The 11640-nt window shown below is 30.9% G+C and overlaps 1 protein-coding gene across 1 annotated transcript; it reads left to right on the forward strand.

Moving 5' to 3' along the window:
* The first annotated feature begins 300 nt into the window (after window positions 1-300).
* Window positions 301-11236, forward strand: LOC124367670 (ribosome maturation protein SBDS). The gene is made up of 5 exons (XM_046824683.1): window positions 301-646; window positions 3610-3830; window positions 6949-7058; window positions 7869-8036; window positions 11039-11236. The coding sequence occupies exons 1-5, from the start codon at window positions 516-518 to the stop codon at window positions 11165-11167; spliced, it is 759 nt and encodes a 252-aa protein (XP_046680639.1). The 5' UTR covers window positions 301-515; the 3' UTR covers window positions 11168-11236.
* Window positions 11237-11640: the final 404 nt, after the last annotated feature.

Below are 11640 nucleotides of genomic sequence, written 5' to 3' on the forward strand. Positions count from 1 at the left end.
TCTTTCTCCCACAGAGCTGTAAAGATTTCTTTTCTTTTTTATCCGTCTGGCTACGTGTCCTTAGGATATCTCGAGAATGAAATTAGCTGTAGACTTTGCATCCAATTTCTGCGAAGCAAGTTATTCGAATATTATCTCCCTTATATACATATACTTAAAACACAGTTTGAATAGTCACTTGCGACAAGTGTATTGTATACTATAATAGTCACTATTTAGTATTTATGTTAGTGGGGTTGTAGTAGGTGCAAAATTATGTAGTAAGCTTTTTCCCCTACAGCAATGAACCTAAGTTAAGAAAAAATAATTTTGTGTGGTATCGTATTGGTTTGTTTCGTTAGCTTTGAGAATGGCGAAATTGGTTTAGTTTGGTTATGTTTTTAAATAGTGATAGTGTGCGATCTGCACGGGATACGATTTAAGTTGGAGGGATTGTGTTGTATTGTATACTCTTAGACCTCGAAGAAGCTAATATATTAGAGAGAACGTTCTATTAAATATTATTAAAAGTAAAAATGGCCAAAATATTTACCCCGACAAATCAAATAAGATTGACCAACGTTGCTGTTGTTCGAATGAAGAAAGGTGGTAAACGGTTTGAAATTGCTTGTTATCGTAATAAGGTTGTTTCTTGGAGAAATAACGTGTAAGTAAATATAATATTTATGTTATACACTACATAAAAATACGTTAATTACTTTTCATAAGAACTCTGAAAAATTAGAAACTTCAATAAAAACAAGACAGTCTGTATTGTGCAATCCTATTTTGCAATGTTCGCATTCTCTGGAAGCATCTACAAGTATCAGAAATTCTAAAATACATGCTGATTATAAGATTTCACAGCTTGTCTTTGTAAATTTTATATAAAAATCTTTTATATTGTATTCGTTATTTTTCTTGTTTAGAACCAAAGAATACATCTACATAGGATAATTTTGAAGTAAAAATTTTAAAAAGTTTTTGACCATACATACTTTATTTAGGTGATTGTGAAGTTAATGGTTAACACAGCAAAATACAAGTTTCAACCTGCTATTGTTCTGAACAAAACAATATAGAATTTCAATGGGTGGAAATTATGGCAAATAACAAAGTTATAGAACATTAAAAGTGGAACAACTTTTCTTGCGTGGAGTAATATTTCATGGCTACAATAAGCGACCGCCAACATAATCGGAGGGTAGGGTCCAATAAGCGGACCCGGTTTTTTATATCGAAATTGGGAAACGATATTACTTAATCACAACCATCGATATAATCAATCGATACTGATTAATTATTTTTAACAATTAACTTAAATAATCTATATGAACAGCTGTAAACACTTTTAAATAATACAATTAAGGTAATATTTTAAATTTTACATAAGTAACATTGTGTATTAAAAATTGCTGTCAATCTTAGGAAGCTTCACGAAATTGCTTTAAAAGACGATAAAACATGTTTTTTATGGCTTCAGAATGTTGGGTTAGTACCTAAGAATCCATTATGTGATATTTGTGGAAAGGTAACAAATGTAACTGTCAGAGGAGCTAACATGGTCGTCTTCAGATGCAAAAAAGAAGGTAATGGTAAAGGTTATTTGTTACATCATTAAATTCACATTTTAATTTAAAACATATGATTGTTATTACTTTTATATCGATTGATAGTCTATGATTCGATATGCGAATATTAGGTATCGATGATTACCGATATAAAAAACCGGGTCCGCTTATTGGACCCTACCCTAATCGGATGATGATTATTGATTTTAAATATCGAAACTATCCAATACAACGACCTAGAGATATACATTATTAATTAATTGCCAGCTTTCTTCATTTAAACTAGTGACGTCATTACCAGCTGTTGTTATTTCATTTATGTAGGTAAAGGCTAGTGACAACGACAAGAACAATGGCGATGAATATGGAAATATTGCCTATGCCTCAAAATATTTTTATAAACACAGATCAATGTTTTACATGGCTGCAAGAAAAGGAGCTAGCTCCTTAAATCTGAATTTATCCTGTTTGTAGTGAGGAGATGAAAACTAAAATTAAAGGTGGAAATCAAATAGTGTTTCGCTACAAGAAAATTCAAAACAAACACGATTTTGTAAAAAATGTACTTGAGAAGACTCTTTTTGGACATTCTAAATTTGGTATTATGAATGTACCAAAAAATCATGTACTAGTTTAGTTAAAATCAAACAAACTATGACATTTTAATTAACCAATATAGTTTTGACGGTATCAATACCTACAGAAATACCATTTCAGATTGACTAAAGTAGTCGTAAGTACTACACTGCTCATAAATCATTGTTCAAAATTTATTCAAAGTAAAAACGTGTTTGGAAATAAATTCAAATCATGTGTTTCGTTATTGACTAATGGCGGCAAGAACAATAATGTAGGCCTACTTGTCTTCTTTGTTTTACAAGTTACGTTTATCTTAAAATACATAAGATAAGTAAATATTATTGTTTTGTTGTAATTGTATATTATATTTTAATTTGTAAAATATATTTATACATTAATTTCTATGATTTGAAAACTAGTCAAACCATATTGTCCTTTGAAATATCTATTATGTTATTTGGTCCTACATTTTACTTTCTATCCTTTGGATGGTCATAAAAATTGATGATTCCACATCATCATTAGTTAATCATCCAGTTGTGTTGGTGGCCGCTTATTATACTGCAATCTATTTTATTGTTCTATGGGTGTCATATGGTCTTGTGATGATCGTAAGTTGACCACCTATTGTTTGCTACTGAGGTCAGCTCTTACGCCATTTTTGGATACGTAAAATAATAATAATTTTGAAATCAGAGTAATTTGACCCAAATTAAAGACAATTTTCTTAATTTAGACCTTCTAAAAATAAAAGTTCATACCACCCTGACACAAGTGCCTCCGGCCATCAGCGCATGCTGCTGTTGCCCATGCTGATGGCGACATACAAAGAACATTCATCGAGGTAGTACCTTATAGTAAAAAATAAAATTCTAAGTGGTGTGATCTCGAGTGCCTCTGGCCATTACTGATTTACAGAAAATACAACTTGAAAAACACAAATTGTAAATTCACCTAACCATAGCTCCCAACACAAACTTTAGTCCATTTTTCTTTCCCAATATTCAGTTTAGCTAAGTAGTATTGGTTATTGCAATTATTACCCAGCCAACTTCATTCTTTTAAGTCCTCTAACCCAATAGCTTTTCTTAAGTTCCTCTGTTCCATGTACTGTGTGATTGTGTTTTGTGTTTTTTATATGAAATCCTTTTCAACACATTTCAACCTCTGAAAGGTTTTACTTTTGTACATAAAATTATGTTGTTTTCCTGAATTTGTACTTGCTGTTTTTCATAGAGATAGGTTTGTAGAGTTTAGATACAGACTTTCGCCATGTAAAAAATGTTATTTTTAATGTCTTTAAAATTTTTTTATTTTTCATATATTGTACTCTGTCATTTTCACTATCCGTGTCTACTGTTTTGCGTTTATTTATAAATACTTCCATAGTATGTAGTCATTGATAAAGCTTTAATTTCAATTTTTGATGCGTTGTAGATTATTCTATGTAAAACGTAACCAATATTGCTTGTGGTTGCAGAGAAACAGACATTGATGAAGTGCTTCAGACACACACTGTATTCACCAATGTTTCGAAAGGGCAAGTGGCGAAGAAAGAAGATCTTGTCAAAGCCTTTGGCAAAGAGGACCAGACTGAAATATGTAAAGAAATTTTAGCGAAAGGCGAACTACAGGTTTCAGACAAAGAACGACAAACTCAGCTGGATTCTTTGTTCAAAGACATTGCAACAACGGTTGCAGGTAATCTATTGGTTTTTTTGTGTGTATGTGATAGAAAGTTTGGGTATATCTTAAATCTGAAATATATCCTGTTTAGAGGTGTATGGGTGATCTGGAAAAGTTAATGATGGTCTGCATTTATAGATTTTAAAGAAAAATGTAATTTTTTGTCACAAAACATTAAATTAAATTAACACATACTTTATGGAAGTTTATAAAGTAGGTATAATTTTTATTAAATCTCAGTTAAGAAATGAGACCTTATGGATTGATTGATATGAATCAACTAATTTTGCACCTGCTCAATCATGTGGGTTCTCTATGAAAACTATTGTCACGTTAGAGTAGCATAATGGTCCTTTGGTACTTCTTCCCGGACAAAGGGGAATTTTTTCAGGTTGAATTAATTGACATTGATGATCTAACTCCCTAACTGACGACAATGAAACAATTTTTACATTGAGTTAGTATCCAAGTTCTATGTCCACAACTCATAGACTCATAATGACTCTAAAAAAGTGTAATCTAAGAACATAGTAATCTAAAATTCTCTTAAAATTAAATTGACACGATTTAATTTAATTTAACAATATAATTTTAGGTCAAAAATTGAATAAAATAATAAAAACTTTACAGGATCAATTTTATTGTCAGGTGGAAAGTAACAGTTTATGCAAGGGTCTCCAGAAGGCTAAAGTATTTTAATCGATTCCTTTGCTAAAAGATTTCTTGACAGATAATTTTACAATGGTCTGGAAATTGTGCAGATATAAGTAAAGTGTACGTTCTGACATTTATTTGCATAAAGAAACTACTATTGGAGAATGAAATGTGCACTTTTCACATGTAATAATTTGGTTCTGATGTATTATACCAACCACACTTGTATGATTTCAGTTAAAAATAACAAAACCTTAAGACATAAATTGTCCTGCACATGTATTAATGAACCCAACTCATATCATGTCATATCTTAATCTAAATCTGTCCTAGCCAGGACGAATATATTAGTCTTGAATAAATAGAATGAAAACTTATCTTACCTAACTACCTGACATTCACACATGTGCATGAACCTACCCTACCCAAGACTAACTGCCCTACTCAAGGGCTGATTGCTCTGCCAGAGGACAAAGCCGATGGGTTGTTTTCCGACTAACCTTTGCCTGTTGAGATAAGACAAACAAATACATATCTAAAAAAAATTATTCTTATTCAATGTAATATGTTTTAGTTATGATTAGCTAAGTATTTGTTACTTTTAGCCAAAAATGTACAAAAACTAATTATTGTGATTGGTATAATACTTAAGTACCAATTATTTATAAATTAGACATTCTCAATTCTCAATTCTCAATTCTCAATTCTTTATTCAGTTTGTACATACATACAAGAATAGTGTCATATATGTAGAATAGTACATAAATTATGTATTTAACCTAAACTACAATTTAGTTAGCCTATTTTAAATCAAATAAATAAAAAATGACATTTCTGAGTTAAGATTATACTAAGTCCTATTATTTTACCAAAAAGCATCTCAAATATAAATATTTTATTGGGATTTAGGAAAAAAACTCTTCCAATGAGTAGCAGGGGCGTTGCAGCAAATATTTCTTTAAAAAACACCGGAAGCCCTTTTCATAGATTTTGCTCTTTATATTTGTCGGCAGGTGATTTAAAAATTTAATGCCCATATAAGTGGCTTTCTTTTTGTAGAAACTAAGTTTGTGTTGGGGTAAATCTAGGTTGTTTCGGTGTCTAGTGTGATAAGAATGAATATTACTACGCGTATCTAGTTTGTCAAGATTACTTCCTACACACATAATGCACTCTAAAATGTATTGATCATATATTGTTGGGATTTCTAAAGTGGAAAATTTTTCTTTTACCGAGATTCTCTCTTCTAAATTTAGAATTGTTCTTAGTGCTTTTTTTTGAAGTATCAAAATTGTGTCTAGATTTTTTTTAGATGTTCCACCATAAATGGCCAACCCGTAAGCTAAATGAGAATGCACGTGTGCATAGTAGATTGACTTTAATGTCTCAGTGCTACACAGTAAAGACATGCGCCTCAAGATGTAGAGCCCTGATGAAATTTTGCTCGCTAAATATTTTATGTGACCATCCCAGCTAAGATTATTGTCCACATTAAGTCCTAAGAATTTGATACTATTAATTTTTTCAATTTTAGTTTGTTTAACTGAAATTGGTATTTCTAAAATATCTTTACTTTGTACAGTGGAAAATATCATTTGATTAGTCTTGCAGCCATTTAAAAATAGACTATTTCTTTGAAAATAAGTTTGAATGGTTTTTAATTGTTCTTTACAGGCTATTTCCAGATTTTCATAAGTTTTAGCAGTCACAATTAAGTTAGAATCATCAGCATATAAGATCAAATTACTTTTTGTACCATTAATGTTGTTTAAGATTGAGGGCATTCCTTGGATGTAGCATAAAAAACAGCAATGGTCCCAAAATAGAACCCTGAGGTACTCCATGCTTGATTTTTAGTGTGCTAGATTTATGTTTTACTACTAGAGTATTTTGTTTTGACGTAATCTCAACATACTGGGATCTGTCCGAGAGGTATGATCTAAACCAGTTTAGAGAAAGGTTTGATAAACCCATGACTTTAAGTTTGTCAAGAAGGACTTGGTGAGAAATACTGTCAAATGCTTTTGACAGGTCCATGAAAACCCCTATGGACTTGTCCCCCTTGTCTATAGAATCTATTATAGTTTCCGTAAATTCTAGCAGAGCTGAAGTAATGGATTTACCTTTACGGAATCCATGCTGCTGCCTATCAAATAAATCATTGTATAAGACAAGTATATTGTACATAGATGTGCAATTAATAAAACTTATTTAAAATTTGATCCTTACTTATTACATTATAATATTTAATTGATTGTTAACTAATAACATAGAGAACAATTAATTGTGTACCTAAACTCTTCAGAAGATAAACCAGGTTCATTATTGTTCTTTTTTTACACCAATTATAAAACGTTTATTTTTGTAGATATAATAATAGTGCACTAGAGCAATGTTTGCACAATTTCATTATATACCTGTATACAAAACTTTACTATTGACAAATTATTTAACGTGGATTTGCTTTATTTTTCTCCAGATAAATGTGTTAATCCAGAAACAAAAAGACCATACCCTGTGTCAATAATCGAGAAAGCTATGAAAGATGTTCATTTCTCTGTCAAGCCCAATCGAAATGCAAAACAACAAGTAAGTTAATAAATTTAATTGTAAGATTTACATTGACATCAGAAATGGTGGTTGAGTGTATTTTACTATCTAGCTATACAGAAATCTTTAATATTCATGATCATGAAGGACAAAATTTGTCTAAGTACAAGGAGCACAACAAATACAAGGACAGACAGAAAATAAAAAAGGATTATATATCAATTAAGACTCAAGAATGCTAAAGAATTCCTCAAGGATGTAGATTGGAGTCCTTCACCCTGTATTTTTCGTAAGAGTTCTTGCAAATCTGAAGAAATAGTCACCCTCATTCATTATATGTATTGGCATTCAGAGGTTAAAACTCAGTTTTTGAAACATGGTAACCAGTTAGTAAAGTTTTAATTGAACCTGTAAATTTAATAAATATGATGTGTTGTTTCATTTTTTCTACTTAACTTTTACAAAATTAACCTTAATAACCATGCTTAATAACCATGTCAAAGATAGGGTACTGTGTAATACAAAAAGTTTTTGTCTGAATTCCAAAGTAGTACCAGCCTCATTGTATTATTTCCGTGAGGGAAATGTGCTAACAGTTATTAAGTGGATGCATGCAAATTACTTTTAAGCTCATCTGTTATTGTAATTTGGAATATATTTAGCTCAAGGGCAAACACACATTTTGCAAATTCCTTCAACATGAATTAGCCACAAATCTGTACTCTTTTTTTATTTAAGTATGTAAGAATATCGTAATAGAAAAATTTTGATGTAATTGACAGTAATTATAATTATTGTATAATTTTTCAGCCACATAAAATTCCTGACTTGACATGTTGAAACTTGCAGGCTCTGGACGTGATACCTCAGTTGAAGGCAACAATGCCCTTAGAAAGAGCTCAGATGCGGCTTAAGATAGTGATATCAGGGAAGGAGGCTCGGAAACTCAGAGAAAAAGTTGTAAAACTGGCGACCAAGGTAGAAACTGAAGAATGGAACAGCGGAGAACTGAATTTGGTAATTTATTCTAATCAAGTTTTATATGCTAATTCATCTTTGATGATTCTTACCTCTTGACAGGCTGGTGATCTTGTGTCCATGCAAGTTACAATGTAGGCTATGACTATTGCAAATTATTATACATTGCTGTATTGAAATAATAATAAATGAAAACTCAAATGTTTACTGTAACATAATTAATTTTACAATTTATTTTCAATTCACAAATTTTATATTTAATCATTATCCCGGAATTGTTTTCCTTAGATTATGAACTAAACCTCTCTTGCGCACTACCATGGCTGATCTAAAATAAATAAGCTACATTATACTTATTTTCAATTCAGTTTGTTTCATAAAAGTAGCTTGCAGTTGTCCTATCTGTATTTTGCTGTATTGTAAATCCATCATAATCACACCTTGACATGACACTTAATTTTCTTTCTGTGTACTTTTATAGCGATAGTCAACTAGATATAAAGTACTACAGTCTTATATAGACTATGAGGAACACTTAGACAGTGTCAAGTACATTGAGGCGTTGGTATTCTAGGTGTTAAATAAAATACTTTTAAACACAGTTCCTAAATTTAGTAATTATTTGCTCCCTTTATTCTGACAGAATGTTCTGGACAGTTATACAAGGGCTAAGGCTACCCAGACAGATCTTATTGTTCAAATTTTAATTCTTTATTGTCACAGTTGACATAACCTACATTGTTTTAATCCAGCACAGCTGGAAGAACGGGTGACATTGTCAAAATGTAAAATAGAACTTAATATTACTATTAGTTATGAAACATTGTCAAAGTCAAATGTTTAATTAATTGAGTATAATGTTATACAATTAAATATGTACAATGTTACTATAATTATAAAAGTCAAAAATAAAATGTTTAAATTTACGTATCTATATTCATAATGTTATTAAATTATTGTATCACATAGATACTCTTCAATAGAGAAATTTTCTTTTTCTTTTAACATATCTGAAACTTTTATTTTAAATTCATTGTCTTTTTGTATTGATTTAAATCTAGTAGGCAACTTATTGTATAATTTTTTCCAAAATACTGTGGTGAACACTCAAACAAACAAAGTCTATGAATTGGAAAGTGCAACATTACTCTATTTCTTGTGTTGTAATTATTATGGTTATAGTGATTTGCAAAAAAGAGCTCAAAATTTTGCCTTACAAACAATAAGCATCTCAGCACATAAACCGATGGACAGGTTAACAGATTTAAGTCTTTACTCCTTTGCATGAAGTTCTTCTTTTGGAAAATGTCATAATCCTTAAATATTTCTTTTGGATTTTGAAAATGTCTGCCAGCCTACCAGAACTTCCCCAAACTTCAATGGCATAATATTACATGACAGAAGCAAACATAGCATGATAAATCATAAGTTTTGTTTTTAAGTCAACAACATTTCTTAAGATTGACAACTGGAAACAAGCAGAGTTAAGCTTTCTTCCCAAAATTTGAAAGTATTCAGTCTATTTTAGATGTGGATTCCTAAAAAACTTGCTGATTTCAAAACTTCAATGCGTTGACTTTCTAACTTGATGTTAAATTCAAGATGGTTCTGGCTATGGACAGTTTGAAAATTGACTAATTGAGTTTTAGTAGAATTCAATTTTAAACCATTTGCTGTAAACCATCTTGATAATTCAAAAAGAGAGTCTTGAATCAACCTATGAAGGCCAATACTAGAAGTGGATTTGAGAATTGACTTAGTGGACTTGTTATAGACAAAATCTTAATTATATACATAAGGTAACAGAATTGATCCATGAGTAAAAGTTGTTTATGTAAAAGTGATTTAAAGAGAGAGTGAAACAAAATAGAAGGCAGTACTAAACAGTAAATTGCAAAATGATACTTCTTCTAAATGAATTCTGCAAGTGAGTTGAGTAAATGTGTTTCTCCTTTAACCCTTGAACCGCCGATCAGTGAATATTGATTTGCATTGCTTATGTTGTCGGGTACGATGGCTATCCAGAAAGTAGATTACGTTTGTTATAAACAAAAACAAATTACAAGAAAAACATTGTGTTATATACATTTGAAAATTACACCAAAATACTATTCAAATGTAGGCACTTATTATAGTGGTGAACTAGTTTAGAAATTCCAGCATTATAAAATTCTGCTGCCTGAGACTTCAACCAGGCAGTCACACCCTACCATAGTTAAGTCATCAAGGAGTGACAGTAACCTCTCACTAGCACAGCTGGATAGCCACTGAACAGAGAAACGCCCTGACATCAAAATGACTCTTAGGAGCTATAGAGCGTAAACGTAATCTACTTTCTGGGTAGCCCTTGTATAATACACATACAGGTGACTTACCGTATGATTTAATTTTAATCATAATGAACAGCTGAATACAGGTGATGCGTTTATTTGTTCCGTCATGGTAACCATGGTGTCAGTGACTGACACTGAAAACCAGTGACTATCAGTTCTTTTTTAGGCAACTTTGTTATTTTTTGGCAGCGTTTTGTCTTACTAAGTTGTTGTTTTGAGATAAATTTATTGTGTTTAATGACTTATATTTATTGATATAATTATAAGTGCTCAATAAACAAATGAAAACAAGTGATGCGTTTTATGATGTAATAAATTTTAAACATCTATGGAAACAAATTTTAAGTTGAACATACTACTATTCTCTGTACATTAGATGTTGTCAACTTTACTATAGTTAGATAAAAAAAATAGTTTTAGTGTAGTTTGATTCTATAAATAATAAGATTAAAACTGACCAATGATAAGAATTTTAATCAATGTTCATCACAGCTGACTTTTGTAAAAACGTTTTCTATATAAAGTAGCAGTATAATATTTTGAGTTTTTTTTTTTAATCTGGATTGCAAAGTAATGAAAATATCAGTGTGAATGTCTGACCTGCTAGTCCTGTGATTTATGATTTGAATAATTAGACATTACTTTAATGTTTGTAAGTTTTGCACCACAATAATTTAGCAACTCTACAGCTTGTAACAATGTTTCCAGGTGTGTCTCGCTGATCCTGGTAACTTCAGAGAACTGGATGAAACTGTTAGGTCAGAAACTAAAGGCCATGGCCTTCTCGAGCTGCTTAACTTAAAAGAAGTAACAGAAGGAGATGAGTTGTTGGAATGATCATTTGCACTAACATTTTGTTTGTATTTATAAAATGTTGTTTATATTGTTATTAAATGTGATACATTATATATTCTCATAATTTTCCTTTATCTGTATTCATAGATGTCTAAAAATCCAAAAGAAAAAGCAAAAATATCTGTATTTTAAACAACTCAAATAAAAACAAATATCACATACATAAAAACATATACTTAACCTAAAAGTGATATAAATGCATTGGTTACTTTCCCACAAATCCTATGGCTGAGGGTAAAGTTCTGAAATAGTACAGTCCCTATGGGCCTGCGTATAAAACTATACATGAAACAGGGTGACCACTCAAAACCTCTTTTCGAATTCCTTGTTTTCCCGGTCGAAAATTTCTGATTCTCTAGTCTATTTTCAAACCGAATAAACAACTGTAATACTGTATTTAACCCTTACGCCGGGTTCAACGGTGACGGTTTATCGTCACCAGCTGTATTTGCAAG

This window comes from Homalodisca vitripennis, chromosome 8, assembly GCF_021130785.1.
Source record: "Homalodisca vitripennis isolate AUS2020 chromosome 8, UT_GWSS_2.1, whole genome shotgun sequence".
NCBI lineage: Eukaryota > Metazoa > Arthropoda > Insecta > Hemiptera > Cicadellidae > Homalodisca > Homalodisca vitripennis.